This window comes from Micromesistius poutassou, assembly GCF_964030765.1.
Source record: "Micromesistius poutassou genome assembly, chromosome: 12".
Taxonomy (NCBI): Eukaryota; Metazoa; Chordata; class Actinopteri; order Gadiformes; family Gadidae; genus Micromesistius; species Micromesistius poutassou.
In genome coordinates this window covers 13,531,579-13,554,627 of record NC_140282.1, presented here as the reverse complement: position 1 = coordinate 13,554,627, position 23,049 = coordinate 13,531,579, and the positions used below count along the sequence as shown (strand labels likewise).

Genomic DNA, 23,049 nt, shown 5'->3' with positions numbered 1-23,049 from the left:
GTTAGTAGGGTGATGAGAGGGTTAGTAGGGTGGTGAGAGGGTTAGTAGGGTGGTGAGAGGGTTAATAGGGTGATGAGAGGGTTAGTAGGATGGTGAGGGGGTTAGTAGGGTGGTCAGAGGGTTAGTAGGGTGGTGAGAGGGTTTGTATAGAGTGGTGGGAGGGTAAGTAGGGTGGTGAGAGGGTTAGTAGGGTGGAGAGGGGGTTAGTAGGGTGGTGAGGGGGATTGTAGTGTGGTGAGAGGGTGAAGGTCTCACCTGTGGATCTCAGGGGGGTCTCTCTTTATTTTGGCACTTTGTTCCATCACTTCTTTTGCAACTCTTCCACTAGAAGAATGAAGAGTAATCATGTTAACACACGTTAAGACTGACATCACATCACTACCCTAGAGAGATAGAACCAAGCACATCATATTGCTTGATTGCTTGATTGTAAACTAAGACTAAGACCAGATTACAGAGGAGTGCATTGTAAACAGCTGTACAGAAAAGTGTCCAGAAACTCACAGAAACAGAAACAGACAGACAGTATCTTACCTGTATCTGAAGCGACTTCCCTTAAAGAAAAGATTACTACTGGACACCGTGCGCACCTGGCTTGACTTCTCCAACCTGGGGGCGAGAGGGATAAAGATACATGTATAGTGTTTGTTGTTATATTCTTTTAAATTATGAAAAAGGATTGGTCCCTCAAACAACGCAATTGAATTGTGTATGGGAGAGTGATGTTCATCTACATGACATGGTATACAGCCAGTAGGTGGTGGTGGTACTGACTTGTAGAAGGCCTGGTTCTCCACGCCACACTTCCACAGGTGCTTACAGGCCTCCGGGGTAGGAGCAAAGTACGTCAGGATGATCTTCTTATCCTGAAACACATAACAGAGCGGCCACCTTTCACTCATTGAGCGTGAGACTCAAAATATATATGCAAGTCAAATTCCCATTTGAACCAATAGGACTGCATGAAATGAGTGTGGATTACTTACCATAACAAATTCTGGCTATTCCCATTCAACAGAAATGTGTTTTATTTCGGGTCAAAGGCATGTGGCATGTGTTCTGGGATACAAATTCTTAACCTATGGGCTTGTTTTGAACATGCATCATAGGCATGACTGACATGGCATGACAAGTCAAGGATTGCCAACTGAAAAGCAAATACTGCTGCGATGGGTTAGGGGGGGGGGGTTCCGTTCTAGGTCCAAAGACTTCTGAAGTTGGGGCTGACTTCGGCAGTACACACTACAAGACCGGTCTTGACGGGTTTGTAATCTCCACTTTAGGCAACTTCGAACATGTGGAGGTACACACATGAAGACTCTCCTCCTGTCTGATTATCTGCGCCTTCTACAAAAACTTGCAAAAATCTCACGGGAACACGTCTTCTGCAGATCAGAATGTGGTCCGCTAGGTATATTTATATAATAGCTTCTGGATTCATCGACACCTCTTTAAAGAACGGCACAGTCATTTCTACTGAAACAGACATTTCAAGCCCCATTGCAAATCTGTGTTTTTGTAGATTAGATAAAAGCTCTGGCTGCTCTAGTTAATAGAAAAGCAGCAAATCTAAGCCATTTCCAATTACAACCAAAAGAAAAGCAATGGTTTATGTGTCAGATATCATCCCGTAAAAAAACGCACAGGACGTTTTTTTCTGACGTTTTCTTCAGATTGGCTGTTGACACAGTAATGGTCCATTTCAGTGTCAGTGCATATATAATTACACTCTGCACCTCGGCCTGATAATATTAAACTGCTTCGGAAAAATCATTGTTCTCCCAACTCTGTCCTCCCTGGCGGCAAAATCGCGTGTCTTGAAACCCCCTCACTACACCACTTTATCAGAGCTGACGTCAGCCCCCCTCTCCCTGACTGAGTGGGCAGACACATTATTGAGGGGGTTGTCACCTAGTGGGTAGGGGCCTTTAACCAAGTATCATCCAACAAAACGAATTAGCCAGAAATCTAATTTCCATTTTTTATTAAAAAGCTTTGCTAAATGACAGAATAACTACATTGTTAACAGTGTGGATATACTTTAGATGATGCAATATAGTCGAAGACAAAGTCTGGGTCTTGTCCTGTTCTGTGTCTTCAAGCACACTTCTCTATTGTGAGAAGTGTCTGGTTCTCTATTATAGCATGGATCAGTGGGCTGTTCCTCGTCTGGTTCTTTATGAGAGCATGGATCAGACAGGCTGTTCCTCGTCTGGTTCTCTATGAGAGCATGGATCAGACATTGGAGTGATGTTTTAAATCATGCATGCACTCACCTCCTTCTGATTAGCATAAACATGGAACGTCTTTGCCTCAAACTTGAGTTTGGTCACCTCATCCCTGTGGGAGAGACGGGCGGGCGGGCAGACGGAGACATGATGTGATCAGAGACAAAGACAAATTAAATATGCACATACAGACACACACACACACACACACACACGCACCAGTTAAGGAAGTGTATCCTCCTGTTTCCTTGGAGTACAGTGAAGCCAAACGGGGTGAAGGCCAGGAAGGCTGGGTTACCAGACACATCCTGGGACAGACAGAAGCATCGTTAACACACACACACACACACACACACACACACACACACACACACACACACACACACACACACACACACACACACACACACACACACACACACACACACACACACACACACACACACACCAGTGTGACCTGCTCTTGGGGAGACTATCGACCAGAGCGGGTAATTAGCACATTGTAAAATAGTAAAAAAAGTATTATACCCACACCAAATATCCCAATGCATTCCAATAATACCACAATAAAAATCACTGATACATATCGTATATTTAATATATCAACAATATAGTACAACGTAAAACAAGTAACACTATAGAAGGCCTACAATATAATAGTATATATATTTCCAACAGTAGTAACATGAATTTGCGTTACCTTGCAGGGGTGAGGGTCGATGCCGTACGTCTCCAGACTCTGAGCTTTCTGTAGGAAGTTGAGTTCGGATGTGTCTGGAGACTGTCCTCTGGTGGGAACAAACAGAACACAGAAACAGAACACATCAAACCGTGTCCAGCCTGCTCCAGCCCCGTCCTGCAAAGCCAACAAATCCATAAGTGGGCCGAATCATCTGTGCTCTGGTGGAGCTTCTGCCCCTGGCAAGACCGACTGGTTTGCAACCTAAACTCCCCTTTAGAATTTCTTCAATTCTTGGCATAGAGAAACAAAGCCCTGTTCAATTCAGGAATTCATTTTTATGTAATTATACAAATTTTAAATTAGTTTTGGTTAAATGGCATTGAAAACGAAATGTCGCCAAAATTATTGTTAAAAATATGTATAAATATATATTTCCCTTTGGAAAATAACACAGATAAACACTAGAGGACGCTATAGTTCAGCGATTATTGGTTTCAATGAGAAAGAGCCGTTACACAGAGAGAAAAGATGTCAGAGAAGAAAAAGAGTTGCGGGAGAGTCGAGAGATAACAAGATAGACGCATAGAAGGGGAAAGAGACTAGAAAATGAAGGGCCTGACGAGAGAGGTTTGTTTACAGGAAGGAAATGAGGATTGAAAAAGTCATGACACAGTGCTTCAATGAAAGGTTACACACACACACACACACACACACACACACACACACACACACACACACACACACACACACACACACACACACACACACACACACACACACACACACACACACACACAGTATCATAGAGCAGGAGGAAGAGGAATACAATTACAGGCGAATACTCAGCATAAAAGGCGTCATCTCAAATAACATATCTATTACCTTTAATATCTAGTGACACTGGTCTTTCATACTGAATATAAACTTTGTGGTTGGTATGGTTTGGATTGGAAATGTCCTCTCCTGAATATATAGCTGACACTACCTGCAGAAAACATCTGTTGGTGTTTTTTTTTACTTAATTCATACTTTTGTTCAGCAGTCATGTTTCTACAACAGCCCTGACCCCAGCACCAGGTGTTGTCTGCTCCTGGTGGTGTTGCTGGCCTTTGGTTGAGGGACGGCTGGTCTGCGTGTCTGAAGGTTGGCACACTGGCCGGTACGGGGGTGTGGGTGGCGATGTGTGGGGTGGGGTTGCCTCGAGGAGAACACGGCGCGGGGGCCAGGTGTCGCCTTACATCAGCTCAGTCTTGTGGATGTCTGAGATGCGGCGCTCCAGACGCTCCGAGTGTTTGGGGAAGAACTGGAACTTGGAGCTGTAGCCCTCGGGGTGTTTCCCTGGGTCGTAGTCTCCGATCTCCGCTGCCCCACAGAGGACAATGACATACAGAGATAAATACACTTCATATACATATATGCATGTTAAGTATAGAACGCTCCGCTGCAAAAACACCACCGCACAGGACAACATGGACAACCTTTCTATATTTAACGTACCTTTCTATATATTTAATATACCTTTCACACTTTATCTACGTTACATATAAAGAGCTCTTACACCACCACGACCACACAGGAGAACAACATGAAGATATAAATACAGCTAGGTAAACACACTTTCTATACGTTGAATATAAAGAGCACTTACAACACCACCACCACACAGGACAACAATAGAATGATACACAGTTAGAAAGATAAATATAAAGTATTTATGTGTCTGCTACAACTCCACACAGGAAAATATATTATGTGAAATATAAACATCGCTGCTGCAGCACCAGCAAACAGGACCATAATATGAAAACATATATACGCACTTATAGAGATGAATATACCGTTCAATTATTATGGTTATACTTTACAATAATGGCTATCATATAAAACAAAGATAATCACTGAATCATCAAATCATTGACAAAGCGAATCTGCCATATACTGCATTATATATAACAGAAAAACTAGGTATAAAAAACAAAGATAAAGATGGCTCTACAGAAAGCTCTTAAACAAACGCAATAAGCTAAATTTGTGGTAAAGTGGAAGCCTGGGGCGCTGCCAGATGTCTCCACCCTACTGTAATTGAAGTGGGAGCTGATGAGATGCTTCGCAATACAGCGCAGAGTCATTTCCTGTCGCAGGTATAAGGACACTCGAGGACACAGTGAGGTATGTACGCTGCAGGACACACATCGGTGAATCGCTGAATGCCAATGAGCCCTACACCCAACTTAGGGGCAGGTGAGGGCAAGGGGGGGTGGGCGGGCTTTCAGATGAAAAATGAAGAACGCAGGAAAGGTCAACGTCTCGCTAATGGAGAAGAAACCACCAGCATCTCAATGATAGCCCAGCATACTCAGCATGATAGCCTTTTTGAACTAGGTTTTATATATGGGCATAAAACCAGCTAAATAGAGTTAATTGTTAACAGTTAATTACGTGTACCTTGGAGTATGTAGGCAGCCAGTAGGGCAGCGTCCGAGGTCTTGCACAGAAGCCGGCCATGATACAGATCCCTCTTAATCTGTAGGAAGACCAGGTATCTGTGGACCAGAACAAACACACACACATCAGGTTCTTGTCTGTTATATGGAGAACCAGAACCAAACCACTCCCCACTGTGCAGATCTAAAGCACAGGGGGCTAATGACTTATTTATAGACTGCGTTTGGTGAGGAAGGCTTCTCAATATATCCGCAAAAAGGGCCCAAGGGCCGTGTGTGTGTGTGTGTGTGTGTGTGTGTGTGTGTGTGTGTTCCTTCTTCTTGCCTTGAGACAAAAGCTTTGTCTCCTTCTCCCTACTTTCTATCCCACCAATGATGTAATGATAACAACACCTTTCGTAACAATGTAATGGTAGCAACACTGATAGTAATGATAGTTTGATAGCAACACCTATATAGTAATAATGTAATAGTAGCCACACTGATAGTAATGATAGTGGTAGCAACACCTCTACTAACGATGTAATGATTACAACGCCTAGTGGCTTCTTGGCCATTCCGGCACCCTAGGAGAGATCTCCAACTCCCCCCGCACTTAGTAAAAAAAAACATCACCATCTTCAGAAAAAATGTCAATAAAAGCAGAAAGTGAACTGACAGCTGGTGAACTGAAAATCCACACCTGGTAAAAAACTGGAGAAAACTGGGAAAAATAATAAATTTTATAATACAAATATATATATATGGAGACAGCACCCCCCCACCATACAGGGGGAAACCTAGACATCACCTAGATTGCCTTTGCCTAGAAACGCCCCTGGTATTGATAGTATGATAGCAACAACTTTAGAATTGATAGCATGTTAGCAACACCTATAGTAATGATCGTAGGATAGTAATGATATAATGTTAGCAACACTTTTAGAATTCATAGTATGATAGCAACACCTACAGTAATGATCGTGGAGTGTGTGTGGATGATGGCTGGTTTAAGTAGCCTCACCTGGCCGGAGTCAGACTGATTGGACTCTGGGGCTGGGGGAGGCTGCACAACTGTTGCACATTGAGCAATCAGTGGGTTAAACCAGCCAGCTCCACACACACTCCCCGATCATAACTGTAGGTGTTGCTATCATACTATCAATTCTAAAGGTGTTGCTAACATTAGATCATTACTATCCTACGATCATTACTATAGGTGTTGCTATCATACTATCAATTCTAAAGGTGTTGCTTACATTGTATCATTATATCTCTTGAGAGAGACCTCCTGCATTTCCACATGGAGCCCCAGCATCATTTATCATTGTCTGCAAACCATACAATTTTTTTCAAGACAACCACCCTGTGCCCTTGTCTGGAGGAGCCCATTTAACGTTACCTAGGTGGAGTGTGGCAGCCACCTAGGTGGTGTGTAGCATGGACATTGCTACAATGATATAATGATAGCAGCACCTACAGTAATGATGTAATGATAGCAGCACCTACAGTAATGATGTAATGATAGCAGCACCTACAGTAATGATAGTATGATAGAAGCACCTATAGTAATGATACTATGATAGCAGCTAATAGCACCTATATTACTCTTATATATGTGAGCTAATAGCACCTATATTACTCTTATATATGTGAGCCTCTTCATGTTCTGCCAAATGGAAAAAAACATGACAACACAAATATGGATATAGGGAAAGAATGAGAGAGGGGGGTAGAGAGGGAGGCAGGGGAGGGAGCGAGGGGAAGGAGCAAGAGATAGAAAGAGGGAGGATGGAGAGAGGGAGGAAGAAAGAGACAGAGAGAGAGAGAGAGTGAGATAGTGTGTGGGAGAGAAGGATAGAGAGACAGAGGTCGACAGAGAAAGAGAAATAGAGAGAGAGAGAGAGAGAGAGAGAGAGAGACAAGAGAACTAGACAGAAAGACAAAGATAGAGAGCGACAGAGCAGGAGATGCAGATGACTGACGTATGACGGCTGTGCTGTCTGAAGCTCCTGTGGGACTCCACCACAGAGGCACCTGGCGTGGTCCTCTGCATACTAAACCACCTCAGATGAGCGCCTGCTCCCAGCCAGCACGCCGTGCACACAGTGCAATCATATCCAACGCCGCTGCTCAAGGTCATAGATGCCTGAGGAATACACCTCCGCTTTTATAATGATGTGGCTCGTGATTGGCCGCTTATGTGTGTGTATGTTTTGGTGAGTATGTGTGTGTATATGTATGGCAATGTTTGTACGGATGCATAAGAATATGTATATTTGTATGTGTACGTCCTTGTGTGTGCGTGTGTGTGTGTGTGTGTGCGCATGTGCGTGTGTGTGTTTTAGAATGCTGAGCACAAGCAGATGGCGAAAGACGCCAGGGTCCCAGCTCCACAATGGAGAGATTTTATTTCAGGGCTGTAGTTGAATTTATGTGATATACTGGCATCTCTGCCCAGTAACTGCTTCTCACAGCAGTTTGTCTGGCTGTCAAAAGGCAGGCCACACACACACACACACACACACACACACACACACACACACACACACACACACACACACACACACACACACACACACACACACACACACACACACACACACACACACATGCACACATGACATACACACATATGCACAAAGACCCACACACATACAGACACACATGCACAAACACACAAAAACACGCTCAAACACACACCCAATCATGCCCATGCCCACGCACTGACATTCACTTACGGAGACAAAACTATGATATCCATTGTAGCCTTCACCATGTGTTAAATGTGTTGTGAGAAATACTATCCAGGGAGAGAGGTAGAAGCTCCAGGCGTTGTCTGCTGAAATAGACCCATACCCACGGCAGACATCCAATGTTCCTCATAAAAACAGCTACCACGGTCAGAAGAATCCACTTTCATGATAAATTATTTCATTAAAACCATCATCTGTGTAATGATGAGTTTAGAGCGTTCGCGGTTGTCTGTTCCCTTCACCTCACTCGTTTTAAGTTATTTAAGACATTTGACTCCATAAAAATCATATACTGTATATCATAGATACTAACGATTAAAGTGCAGTTCTGTTGACCACAAGCAACAAGATACGGCTCTGGGACTTTGTTTAGAAGGCCTTTGGGAAAATCTAGGACCCTGAAGATAAGCATCCATTCAAGCATCCATTCAAGCCATTTCTACAGCTTTCCTCTAGTATGCATAATGGGTAGGGTTAGCCCATCAGCCCATAGACATTACAAAGAGTAGACGCCGCATCGACCGCTACTGTCAACTGGTGCTGACGAGCCATAGGGCCGCCATCTTGGTCCGGTCGACCGCTCCACTCGGTGTAATCAGTTTGGCCGGTGCAATGAACTGTCAGCGCATTTAATTCATCATACCTCACTGAATACCAAACCGATTTTCACCCGGGTCGTTTTGCTGAAAAGGTCATACATGTAGCTATGATACAGGACACATGGTTCGGCGTGTTTTAGTATTTCGTGGGCTTAACAGTAATAGAATATTCTGATATGATATGTCATACGATATATAAAAGACATTTCCAGTCCAACTAGCAATCTGATTTAAAAACCTAACGTGTCTTCAAAAACTAAACGGGGACAGGTAGTTTTTTCTGTATTTAGCCAGGGACAGGCAGTCTGGTCACCCTATGATATGTGATGTAGGCTATGATAGGTATTTTGCAAATCACACACTATAAATATGATAGAGAAGCAGAAACAGGAGCAGTAAATATATTAAAAGTATTAAAAGCTATTTTAATACGTTGAAGAAACAATTGATATATGATTAGGCTATATATAAATATATACATAGCCTACATAAACTATATATATATATATATATAAGTTTTTGTATGAGCTAAAATCCCTGAAAGAAGACTGTTTTGCAGAGCTTCTTTCTCGTGCTCCTTTTCTGCAGTTCAAGAGAGGCGAGTTTGGCAATGTGGTGCAGCCTTCACTTGTGAAACACAGACACAACCAATGACAACAAGTCTGGTTGTCGATGACAAACCGTGTCTCCTCCTGAAAAGTACTCCCCCAGGCCCTGTTTGCGATGGTCCGCCGATTTGAGCAGTAATATGCTGCAGTGCTCTGGCATCTTGTGTCTTCTGCAGCTACGCAACTCGGAGTATGACCGGTCCAAGATGGCGGCCGCATTGCTTGCGTCCAAGCAGCCAATGCGGCGTCTACTTCATGTCTATGAATCAGCCCACCAGTTTGTTCAGTCCACTGGGAAGGATAGTAGGTCAATCTTTCTACACTTAACACCCTTCAACTCGTATGATGTGGTATGCTTTAGACACACCCAGTCACACTGCAAATTGATGTCAAGATTGAGATACAAATGTGAGATAATGTTGAGTTGTGAGATACAATAGTTGTGCGATACAGCTAGGCTCCAAACTTGGGATGTCCAAACTGGTAGACTAGCCTACCAGTTGGTACTGTTTACTGGGGGGATGGTAACTGTCATAGATCTGGTTGACACTTCAATGTGTGATGTCCCTTAGGGGGTCAATTCGGAAATGGCTTGTAATGGCTAATCAACTTCTCACGCGGTGGTTAACTTCCAGCTTCTCACCTAGTGGTTAACCTCCTGCTTCTCACCTAGTGGTTAACCTCCAGCAACTCACCTGGTGATCTCCTCCTTCAGCGCTGCAGGGTCCGGGGGGTAGAACTTGACCCGCAGACACATTGTGAAGGGGGGCTGGGCTGGAGACAGAGAGGAAACATCCATCTCTAGAAGGTTCTTCACTTAACTTGGTTTACATTGTGCATAGTAACTATGGAATTCTGCATATTCATCACCTATGTATATACCACCATTTTATATCTCCAATTTCCCATCTTCCTGAAATGCTTGGTTACGATCTATTCTATTTACATACAATCTCATCCTATCCTGATGAGGTGTGTGTGCATTTTGTACTCTGCAATCGCTGCCGTTTCTCACTAAAAGCGCCCTAAAGTTACAGTTTCCGATGAAGTTAGATGGGTTTCTATCCTGAGATCTCTCACTGAGAAGCGTCTCAATGGCTAGAGTACCAGACGGGGCTTGGTCAAACACAGTGAGTACTTACATTTCATCTGTTTGGCAATTGATTTGGAGAACTCCAGCCAATGCTGAAATGAAAAACAACACAAACAACGAGAGGAAAGGGAGAAATTGGGAATATATTAAAAGGAGGGGCTGGCTTTGGCAGGCGTGTGTGGCTTACCTGCAGTTTACGTTGACAGTCCTGGGAGTGGTCGTGAAGTGATCATAATGCATAATGGAGCTGAGTTTGGAGGACGACACCTTGACTCTCTCTCATGTTTATTTACCAGGAGCTCATCGTCAGCAACCCAGTGAGCGCACCGACTGCACGGCGGAGGCTGTGTCGTGTCTCCTGACGATTAGCAGTAGTAGCGGCTTTAGCTAGCGGCTCAGCTAGACGACAATAGTTGCAATGCAGCGTTACTTAGCATGTGGTGCTATTGCTACGATCCTGAAAATGAAAAGGGCTAGCGACTGTAGCCAGCGCCTCAGATAGGTACAACAGGAACGCAGGCATACCTAGAACGCGTCGATAATGCTATGCTCTGAAGCAGCAATTGCTAACCGCTATAGCTAGTGCTCTAGCTAGCTATGTTATAAAAATGAGAAGGGCTGCGGCTGTAGCTAGTGCCTCAGCTAACAGTCATAGCTGCTACTTCAGCTAGGTGATAAGCGTGTGTTGCTAATGCTAGGCTCCAGATAATTAGGTTGAGAGTCAACTGCTAGCCGCTCTAGCTATCGCCTCAGCTAGGTTACGAAATGGCAGTGCAGTACCTGCAATACCTATGTGAGAGTTGCTCTTTCAAAGCCCAGTTAAGGGGCTCCATCATGTGTGTTGTTTGACTGCTTGAATTTTCAGTTATGCTGAAGCCCAGAGTCGACCAGTGCGTGAGCAGATCTGAGTTGGCAGGAGGAGTGAATATGAGTGGGTATGATAGGTTTGGCGCCAGAACCCTCATGCCGGCATGTGAAGGTCAGGGTGAAGGTCTGGGCAGGGCTGCTGTTGTAGGTGCCAGGGAGGGGGTATGTGCTGGTTCCACGGTCCCTGTAGCCTCTGACTTCCTTATAAAAGATTCTGTATGAAATTTGCCACCTGGAATCAATTATTATCTAATCTTATTTGGGTCGTTTACAGAGTTATCATGAGCAAACCAAAACAATGATAACACTACTGCATTATAACTGTATTCCAACAATCGATGAGCAAGTAAATCTATCGAAAGATCAATCCATCCAATAAATCCTCACGTTGATTCAATCTCTTCATCTACTAAACAATAGTCAATAAATCAATCACTCATTCAATCAAATGCTCATTCAACCAAAGTATCCTTTTCATAGAGGTGACGCAGGATAAACACAGGGGTCGCTCATAACTCATAATTCATGGGTCTGCAGTTAAGTCTGCTACCCGTGTCTTGGTGCATGAAAGGAGCAGACCGCGTTATGTAATTATGTGTTATGAGCGACACCTGTGTTTGTCCTGCGGCGGCACCTCTGTGAAAGGTCTATTAAACAGGACCCTATATAATAATGAATGGATAAATCAATTATAGGTGCTGGAGGTAATATTGTCTATTGTAGCTTTACATGTTGCATAATTCTGTAGAAATACCATCTTTCAACTATACGTGGGTGAAATACCCTGCAAGATTATTTGCTTTGGTTGCCAATTAAGATTTCAGACCATTCCCGGGCAATTTCGGACCATTCAGGGCATCTCTTCCCTGATTGGTTCAGGGAATAGATCGTTTCTGTCAATCCCATTCTCACATCGAGCATTATCATCTCAATTGCAGAAAGGTGTTTCAAAATGTGCTCACCTTTGCTCTTTCCCCCCCCCCCCCTCTCTTTTTTCCAACCTCAAACCTTACTGTGGAGTGTGTGGTGTTGGCATCAGGTTTTAGCAGCCTCACTTTGCCCGAGTCAGACTGATTAGACTCTGGGGCTGGGTGAGGCTGCACACCTGTGGTGCACTGGGCAATCAGGGCACACAGGATAAATCTGCCATCGCGCCACGCACTCAGAGAGATCGCTGACATGTCAGCCGTAAACAGCTGCTCTGGGTGTTAAACCTTGCCAAGTCTCCAATAGCTGGTAAGAACAACATCTGTGTGGTGGTCGTTGGAGGAGCCCAGCAAAGCCACCTAGGTGGCGCGGGGCAGGGGTCTACTGCCACACTTATCCACAGTCCTTTGAATCAATCAGAAGGGTCTGTGGACCCCTGATCTCCTAGCTGATGGAGAATGACCTCATGGAGGTTCCGTTAGGCTGAGGGCTGTGAAGAGAGATGCTGTCTGTTGCCTACCCTTGCATCATCAGCCACACTGTGTCCCCTCGGATGTTCTTATACTGCCTTTTCCTTTGAAAACCTAAAAATAGTCCTCGCCACACTTTATCTCATTAATATAATTTAGACTAATGGGATAAAGGAAAGATAAAGTTTTTAGTGCTAAAAGTGCATCGAATCAGTATGCGATTAAATCACACCACTGTGATTCAAGGACGACGATAGCACAGCTACATAGCTACACGTTCGTTCCGTCTCAAATAACTATTCAAATAATGCAATGCAAATCAATCACACCTATATTAAGTCATTTGGTAGATGCTTTTATCCAAAGTCAGGACAAGAAAAATCAAAGCATACAATCAAGATTGGATTTCATATTGTTTTACTTCAAACATGTTGCTGAATTTTCGACGGCCCATGCCACTGCAGCTGAAGCGGAGACCTGGCTTACCCTCTGCTTGTCCGGGTCCACATATCTGATGCCAAAGTAGTCTTTCTCCAGCAGGTTGAGGTGGTGGCAGATGAGGTCAAACAGGTACTGTCCCTTGGCATCTCGCTGCAGAAGACAAGATTAGAGTATTTTAAAAGAATTATACTCCATTGAGCAAAGTTTTGGCTAGGTTTTTGTTCAGCTGTAACAGCAATTGGTAAAAGTTTGATTTAAATCTGAATTAATGTGTATCGTTTGTAAAACTTCTAACGAGCTAGTGCATGTAAATAGATTTATTGAGGTAGGTCATGTAAATATGGGCACAACAACATCAACCGGGACAATAGCTGTGACGTGCATTGGGTTTCGAAGTAGGTGGACACCAACTCATTTCACCCCATCTTTGCTCAGGTATCAAAATATTTCAATGCTGGACAACCAGAAAAGGTTTAAATATTTCACTATACCTCGGGGGAAATATCACAGGGCCATAAAGTATTCATTTGCAGCAGCAGCCATCCTTGGGCCCTCTGAAAAATCTCAGCTCAATAAAGGGGGGTGAAAGAAGCAGTAAATGTTCGAGGTGTAGCCGAGGGGAATGGCAACCAGCAAGAGAAGATACCACTACCTGGAAAGTAGTTTCATCCCTGCACTCCCAAAAGATGTAATCTAAAAACAGAACCTAATTGTCTGGTCATGACGTGGCAGGAGCCTGCCGTCTTTAGGATCTCGTTCAATGGAAACTGAAGGAGATGTCAGCTGATCCAGGTCGTTGTCGATTCAAATGCTGTTTGCCACCTGAATCTGCACTCAACCTGACAGGCTGAACAGTGAATCTTTTTTTTTTCTCAGAAACATCAAGCTCAACACCATTTCTCTGGAGATGGTAAACAGATTGAAGGACCTGCGTAGGCCGTGCCTTGCTCAACGGCGCTTTCCAGCTAGCCCGGCGGTGTCATGTTCACCGCTGTGTAATAAATCAAATCCTAATCTTTCCATTGCACTCTCTCGCTCTCCATCACAAGTGATTGAAAGTTCAGCCGTCTCGCAGTTTGTCTGTTTGCCAGCTGAGGTTGTTGGTAATAATGCTAGAGACTGCTGTAGCTTCTCCTTTTGGAGAAGGGGGACTCTCTTTGGCAGTGTTTACTTGTGTGTCACTAGATGATCGCTTTGCACAAATATTCCCACCCCAACTGTCACACCATATGTTCAGTCAGAGATATACACACGATTGAAAATAACTTCCCCATATTTTCCATCAATCCAGAGAAAGACATGCTTACCATGCTACCAAGTGATGTGCTGTGTAGAATGTGAGGATAACTTGTGTAGAATGTGAGGATAACTACGACAAAGAGATCATAATCACCTGTCTAAAAGTGAACAACTGTAATATAAAATAAAATCTGTTATTTAATGTTTATATTGAACCTGCTAATCGTGAGAAGCTGATGTTACAAGGGGATATGCTCGAAAGGACTCCATGTCAGGCTTTTGATCAAGGTCAGTTTCTTCAAGCTTCACTGCACCTGAACTCATGACATCAGCTGCTCTGCTGTTCTCCACCCTCTCAGCTCCTTCTGCTCATTCCTTCCTGTCCCCTCCAGGTCTCACCTATCTCGTCTCCGTCCCGTCTCTCTCCCCCCCCCGCTCGCGTCTTCTCCCCTCCTCAGCCACCTCTTCTCTCCACTCTACCCTCCTCTCCTTCTTGCTCCTCCTCTCTCCTCCTCATCGCCACTCTTCCTTTTTTATAACCCCTCTCTTCACTGTTTCTCCCCCCCCTTCGCCCCTCCCGTCTTCTCTTCTTCCCTTGTCTCATCAGGTCTCATCTCCCCCCTCCATACCTTCCTCTCGACTTCTCCTTCCCTCTTGCCCTGCTCCTCTCCTCCACCTCCTCCTGCCCTCCGCCCCCCTATCCCCTCTCTCCTCTCTTGTCATTGCATCTATATTACACCGTCCCCACACATAAAGTTATGCACCCGGACATGCCTGCTGACTAATCAGACGGCAGAAATAGAAGAAGGCCCACAACCTTATATGGGCGCACAGAAGCGTGCGCGCACATACATTCACATGCACTGACACCCTAACTTCATCTCTCACTCGTCCTACCCTCCTCCCTCTCTCTTCCTCCCACTCTCTCTCTCTCTCTCTCTCTCTCTCTCCCTTCCTCCCACTTTCTATCCCCCTCTCACTCTCCCTCTCTCTTTATGTCCCTCTTCCTCCCACTCTCTCTCTCTTCCTCCTGCTTTATATCCCCCTCTCTCTGTCCCTCTTCTTCTCCTTCTCCTTCCTCCCCCTCTCTCTCCCTCACACTTCCTCCTTCTCTCTCTCTCCCTCTCTCTTCCTCCATCTCTCTCTCTCTCCCTCTCTCTGCCACCTCTCTCTCTCCCTCTGCCCCCTCTCTCTCCATCTGCCCCCTCTCTCTCCCTCTGCACCCTCTCTCTCCCTCCCTCAGACACTTACACAATGAGTATTACTCATTGTATTTTAATGTCTAAGGTACACCTGTGATACCGTTAGCTCCACAACATTTTCCAAGGCTGGGCCGCCTCCTCATCCCATCCGGCCTCTATTACATGTACGTTTCGAAAAAGCCCAAATTAGCCTTTCCAATTGTCAGCATGTGTGTGTGTGTGTGTGTGTGTGTGTGTGTGTGTGTGTGTGTGTGTGTGTGTGTGTGTGTGTGTATGTATGTATGTATGTGTGTGTGTGTGTGTGTGTAATAACTGTGTTAATATTGTATTCTATACCTGTATTTTTGCATTTCGTGCAACGTTTGTGTTTGCTACTTACAGAATAGGAATTGCACTGTGTGTGTGTGTGTGTGTTTTTATTGTGTGAGTGTTCAGTGTGTGCTGTCATGCATGCCTTTATTGTTTGGGTGCGGGATTATTATTGATGACCCACAGTAGGTATATTATCACAGAGAAACAACAGACCGACAGGTTCATCAATCTCAATCATCATTAGCAGCAAAATACACTGCAAAGAGTAAGGGTAATCAGGTTAACTCTCTCTCTCTCTGTAACTACACACACACAAAAAAAAAAAAAACCACACACACACACCCACACCCACACACACACACAGACACACACACACACACACACACACACACCTACACATGTCTAAGCACGCACACACTCACAGGCCACACTCACAAGCATTGTGCAGAAACAAACATGGGCACACACACTAACACTTTCACACAAAGACACAGACACACACTATGTGCAAAGGGCCCCCAGAGACTCTCCTGGTCGATGCCGATGGGGAGATGAATACAGCCTGATAAATATTACTTAACAGTTTGGTGAGAACCATCCAATCCCATTCACCAATTTTTTTCAGATTATCATGAGCTTCCTCTAATAGGTGAGGGAGTTGGGAATAGGCCCACTCCCTACTCTCCAGACAGCCAATAAGAGCTCCTGCTCTGCTCTGGCTACAGCTCAACACGGCAGCTGCAGCAGTAATCCACAGTGGACTATACAAGCGTCACCGCCAGCAGGCACAGCACCGCTACACTCAGCCTGCTGCGGCATTGTGCTGCTAAATCGTTTCCTTAAAGATCTTCTCAGTTATTAGAGGCCCTTTTCAGAAAGCTGCACTGTGCTCCATAGAAGCTGAAGCCGTTTGCTGAGAAAATAACCACCTCACGGGCTTTCAATCAGGTCCAGTTTAATCAAGCGTTACTGACCCTGAACGCCCTCTGCATCACCTCCTCTCCTCACTACTCCCTTATCCTCCTTCATCTCTCCTTCTCCTTTCAGTTCCCCTTCTCTCATGCCCCCTGCTTTCCTTCTCCTCTTCTCTCCTCACTGCTCTGCTACCCTCTTCTCCATCGCTTATCTCCTCTCTTCCCCTCGTTTACCCTTCCTCCTTCTCCTCTCTCCTCCTCTCAACACCACGCCCCTGCTCTTCTCTTCTTCTGTCTTCTCCTTTCCTATCCCCTCCCTCCACTTCCCCTCTCATCTCCTCACTTCCTCTCCCCTCCTCTTTTCTCCTCTCCTCACTGTCTCTCCCCTCCTCTCCTCACTGCCTCTCCCCTCCTCTCTTCTCCTCTCCTCACTGGCTCTACCCTTCTCTCTTCTCTTCTCTCCTTACTGCATCTACCCTCCTCTTTTCTCTTTACTCATCTCATCTCCTCTCCCTTCTCCTCCTCCTCCAACTGCTTCTCTTGTTTCCTCGCCCCTCCTCTCTCCACCACCCATGTCCTCATCTCTCCTTCACATTGCATCTATATTTTCCCACAGCCATGTATATATTAAGAATGCACCCTGAGCAGAGCTATATGCTATATAATGCATTGTGTTGCATCCTGGAGAAGTTGACCATGGGCCGCAGTTGGATAGACAATAGACAAATGCTGGAAGGTAGAAGAACTAAATTGATCCTAAGTTAAGCTTTAAGTGCATCATGCCTCTGAGATTTGAGCCGAGGGACACCGCTCTATTGAGTGCTGGTTAGAGAGGGAAGTGGTTGCCTTAAGCGTTGTGGTAATGCTCTTGCAGGAGAGGTTCTGCGGACATATTATGTTGTTAGAGGTCTTGGGGGTTTTGGTTTGAGAGGATTGTTAGTGTTTTACGTCAACTACTCCTAACACTGTCCTGCGGAATGAATCACATCTTTCTAATGGAGGACTTAAACATTGACCAACTACTCCCAAGCAACGTCCCTCCTCTCTTGAAACAAATAGCAGTGTATGGAGGTAAAGGTGAAATGCTGTCAATTTGAACTCAGGGAAGAGTAGTGCAACCCAGTCTGTGTGTGTGTGTGTGTGTGTGTGTGTATGTGTGTGTGTGTGTGTGTGTGTGTGTGTGTGTGTGTGTGTGTGCGTGCGTGCGTGCATCAATTCATGCATGTCTATCACATTTTGCAACCTTGGACATAGTGACATTCATACTGTTAAGGATTCAATTAGACTCCTAAACAAAGGGGCTGGAAGGTAATCTGTCTCTCTTTCTCTCTCTCTCTCTCTCTCTCTCTCTCTCTCTCTACCTCTCTCTACCTCTCTCTACCTCTCTCTACCTCTCTCTACCTCTCTCTCTCTCTCTCTCTACCTCTCTCACTCTCTGTCACTCTCTCTGTCTCCATCCCTCCAGAAACACCTCAACAGACCGGTGAGTAAAGAGAGGCTGATTTGACTGCGCTGACGTCAGCCTCTTTGAGTCATGGTTTAACGCAGTGGGAGAAAACATTTCTAACAAGCACGGGCCCATGAGTGCTTCCACAGCCACGCATTGCCCCATCAAACATACGATAAAGATTACAACAGGAAATAGACCTTTGCCAGGGAATCAAGAATGGTTTGGTTTCTCATTAAAAAGCTGCAGAGAGCAGGGAACAGCAACAGCCAGGCCTTTCTCCAGGCCTGTCCGAGCCTCGCTTTAGATGAATTATTGATATGGGTTTCATATCAGCTGGGGGAAACCCAACATCAATAAAAGATGGTGTCATTTTTTGGGGCCGAGCATGTTGATTGTATCAGCGGAGACAGGCGGGGGGGACTAAATTTTGGTGTATGAAGCAAGTAGTAGCAAGTAGTGTTCTGCAAGATACTTTTATTTGAAATTTGGATTCTGATGCAGAGATTTCCTTTTTAAATTACATGTTGTACGTTGTTCAGCAGGAAGCACCTGTGTTCTGGTAAAGCTGCAGTGAAGCAGGGTTTAACAGCAATACTTCTGCAGTCACTGGCTGATCTACGTGCAGAACGTAACCATGCTTTGAGTGTTTTCTTTGAAAAGGCAGCAGAAGCCAGACAGTGAAAGGCTCAAACTAATCATAGGACATGGAGATTTCATTCAGTACGCACTGGAGCGTGTACTGGAGTACTTGAGAAAATGGGATGCTAATTCATGTTACCTGTTGCAACATAAGCGACAAGGATGGACTTTCTACATTCTTCCTCTAATTGCATGCTGCAGTTAAGGAGCTTATGAAACATTTTTTGGGCATTTTTTTATCCACACCGAGGAAGACTTACTTAAGGGACATGTTGAAATGAGAAGAAGAAATTGTACAGCATATACAATTTATATAAATAATAGCCTAAACAATACAGAGTCAGGCGGTCCAAATACAAGCCACCATTTTAGACAATACCCTGACCTTTGTATCCATCGTCGAGAGCAAGCTAAATGTCACACAGGTTGGTTTTCCCCAAACAAACCCTCAACCCCAGTGATTTAGCTCTCCTTCCTACTTCCTTCATACTACCTCCATGGAGGTTTACCCTTTGATTTATCGGCTTGGCATCGTTCGCTCAAACAAGATCTCGTAAACGAGTCAAATAAAAGAAGACGCACGGGTTTGTCGGCATCAAAAAGACTTGGGCTTCTTTGACCATGGTGTGAGTTATAGCTTTTGAGGGGACGCCACATCAGGGAGGAGGCTGACGTCTACACAATCTGATAAAAAACAGCGCTGTGCTGACTGTTGTTCAGGAAGAAAAGAACAAACGGTGAGAAATCGCCGGAATATCCTGGTGCCCTTTGCACGCTGCAGCCACGGATAGCTACGCACCTCCCTGCCACTTCGCTCCCCCTCTGTGCTCCACATCAACCTCACTTCAGTTGGTACGCCACAACACAGCGGAAAAATCACCGCCGGACTTAAGGGCAGGGAGAAGGCTGTCAGATCTCTGCAGGGCAGCACTTTCTACCCAGACAGCCCTCAAGACGACGAGGTTCACCCAACGTCGTTTCCATTGCGGGGGGGGGGGATGTCTGTCCACTCTTGATACTCCTCCTAATCGTGTTAGTGCACATCGCTCCTGCAGGAAGCCACTCTGTGACTATAGGGGCCCAGGAACAGATTAGCTCCTCACTGCCCTTGAAGGGCTCCCCGGGGTCCTGAGCTCTGCATGCGCCGTGCTCCTAAATACTGAAATACTGAACTAAATCATTTCCCCAATGAGGGCCCATCAGAGGCCCCTATAGGGAACCCCTCTTACTGTTATTGCCCTTAGTATGTGTTTGTGTCTGTGCATTCACAGGATCCCGTCGGAGCCCCAGGCTTTGGGGACTGCTCGGATGCTCTACTTTGACGCTGCGTTCAAAGTTCAAACTACTCGAAGTTTGACTTGTTTGGCGCTGACGTCACAAAGCAGTGAGATTGCTGCTTTGCGTTACATTCTAAAACCAACCGATCAGAACGGCATCAGCTTTCTTTAATTCTTGACCTCAAACGTTTCCACGCTTCCACGCATTGCTGGACTCTCATCATGAGTCAAACACATAAGGCACATATGGTAATGTATGGTTTGGATGCTGGTGAAAACCAGTCACACACCACTGATGGTATCTCTTTGGAGTTTGGATGGAGAGAACATGGAGGGAGTGAGCGTGAGAGGAAGGAATGAGAGTCAATAACAATTGCAAAGGTGAAAAATCGAAAGGTAAGATAAAATAGAAGGTGTAGACCAGACAAGACAAGTTTAGGCAATACTGGAGAGAAGAGAAAGGGGGGGGGGGGGGGTGTAGTTTGAGGGATAAATTCAGACAGTGGTGCGAGATGGTTATTTAACTTCCCAGTGTAAGACTCAGTAAGAGACAGAGGAGGGAACGAAGGGCACACATGAGGCTGATGACACACATGAAGGAGACCACTGAGCATCTGTTCCTCTGCCCTTCCTCTGTCCTCTGGCTCCAGGGACGGAGCAAGAGTACAACCATATCTCCTTCCTCCCCCTCCTCGTCCTCTCTATTCAACTCCTCCCCTCCTCACCCTCATCTTCATCATCATTTTCATCCTACTCCTCCTTATACATGCATGCACACTTCTGATGCAATTAGCAATTAACAATTAGCACACTGCTACTACTACTACTACTACTACTACTATGTATATATCCAATTTTAAGGCAGCAGCATTTCAAAGGATGCTTCAAATACATACTTTAAATGCGATGACATTTAAACTCACCCAAGCTCTGGTTTCAAATGAAGATTGTGACATCCCTGATCCCATAATATCGGTAAAGAGAATATATACATGTATATATATTCTCTTTAAACTGCTGTAAATGCATTTTGTAAAACGAAAGCCTTTATAAAGGCCTTTACTTACTGTGCAATGTGATCTGTCCGTTTTTGCACAACTTGTTTTGCTAATGAAATGGATAAAAAGTGCATCGCCATTTGTATACCTTAACAATAGACGGTGAGATGTCTATTAAGTAAGCGATGACTGGAAGCAGCGTGTGTGTTGTGAAGTGGCAGAGTGGCTACACAGCTGATGCAGTAAAGAACTACAGGGTGCATTGAATGGGATTGATCTTGGTTGTCAAGCTGGCCTTTTCAGTAGTTGTTTCCCTCTTCTGGACTGAATACACTGTATAGGTTTGGAATTCTAGAAAGCAGTTTGAGATTTCAGTTGTGGAGCTAATCCTACATATATTATTCAGTGTTCAGATCAATATTTAGTTGACTTAACAGTGGACACTAGCAGACGCCCATATGTCCTAATTGTGTTATAAAAAACAAACAAACAAATATTAATATATATATAGATAGTCATAGTTGTATGTGTGTTTTAAAGAGCGTGAACAAGCAGGTGTTAGTTTTTCAGTTGTGTTGATTTTTCATTGCAGTTGGAAGGACTCTGTGTTTTCTGAATGAAACTTGAAATGAATTTCTGTGACATGTATTCAGGCATTTGACTGTGGCTTAATCAAAATGGCAAATGATGTAACAGTGTTCAAGTATGTCATTAACCAGGAAAGGGAAAACACTGATTGCCCCAATGTTAATACATCACTGATATAACATACGAGTCGCCATGATGGCAGACTGTAATGGTTCTGCATGGACCTATTTAAGGAGGAAAAGGTCACGCTAATTTGGATTAAGTCAAAGGCATTAAAGTGTGCCAGGAATCTGGAACAGTGCTGCTAATTACTGGAGACTCTCTCGTCTTTCAGCAGCTTCCAGTGTCTCGCTGCCGTAAGCCTCATCATGGTGCCACGGTTACGGAAGACGTTTGTGCTGCCTACTGTATGCCAGAGAAAGCCCCTGTGAGGCATCTCAGCAGCACAGCTCATTCATGATGATCAAGATGGAATAACGGAAAAGAACAGGATTGAAAACAAATGGATTTGAACGGAGGCTTCAATCCATTTTTGGATTGGATTTGAACTCGCATTAAAGGGAGGACATGCAATTTGGAGAAAGTTTGATTTTTTTGAGTAGTCAACCAAAAAAATCCCACCCTCCATTCAGGCCACCCTCAGAAGCCACTACCCCAAATCACATGAATAGCTCGCTAGCATCAGCAATAGGTCTGCCTATTCTTGTGGAATACTGTTGTCATGCCCAATAAGTGCATGGACAAAAAATGCTTTTAAAGTAAATTGCCTACCCTATCTTTAATATATCGAAATTCGAGAACACAGCAAAATAAATGCTTTGCTTTGCACTTAAACAAATCCAAGAACAGTTCAAAGAAAAAGCACCATATTTTACATTTGTGCAGACAGGTGCTGTCTCCCCCGGCACAACAGATTTATTAGCTGTGTGGGAAAACAAACAGAAAAGAGTATAGGAATGCGTATTTTTAAGCATATACGGTCCTAAATGCAATTACATCTCTAACAGAGAGTGAGCATGGTGAGTCAAACATAAATACAACAAAGATAATTGGAACGCAAGACTGAGGAGAAGAATTTACATTGAAAGAAAACAAGACAGTGAATCTTTATATTACCGCAGGCAAACGGGGTGTGGGAGCGTTGCTGTTGGTGCTGCTGATTATTAGGTTTGAAATTCTGTTCGAAAATGAAGACGAATTGCACACAATAAACACACACTATACAAAACGCCAGACCAGACGGGCTAATACTAATGCACACGGTTGGGTTCAGTAGAAGATAATGATGTTAACCCATGACAGACTGCGGCCCTAGAGACACTCATTACAAACCCTT

The 23,049-nt window shown here is 44.5% G+C and overlaps 1 protein-coding gene across 1 annotated transcript in view; it reads right to left on the bottom strand.

Moving 5' to 3' along the window:
* LOC311356198 (FERM domain-containing protein 5-like) overlaps positions 1-23,049 on the bottom strand; it is a 48,316-nt gene that overhangs the window by 5,860 nt on the left and 19,407 nt on the right. Inside the window, exons 3-13 of the mRNA XM_084475958.1 lie at positions 13,140-13,244; positions 10,439-10,481; positions 9,992-10,070; positions 5,356-5,453; positions 4,149-4,272; positions 2,929-3,016; positions 2,448-2,536; positions 2,277-2,340; positions 775-866; positions 535-609; positions 256-324 (exon numbers count right to left, since the gene is read on the bottom strand). Coding sequence (XP_084332084.1) covers positions 256-324; positions 535-609; positions 775-866; positions 2,277-2,340; positions 2,448-2,536; positions 2,929-3,016; positions 4,149-4,272; positions 5,356-5,453; positions 9,992-10,070; positions 10,439-10,481; positions 13,140-13,244 — 926 coding nt within the window. The remainder of the gene's footprint in view (positions 1-255; positions 325-534; positions 610-774; positions 867-2,276; positions 2,341-2,447; positions 2,537-2,928; positions 3,017-4,148; positions 4,273-5,355; positions 5,454-9,991; positions 10,071-10,438; positions 10,482-13,139; positions 13,245-23,049) is intronic.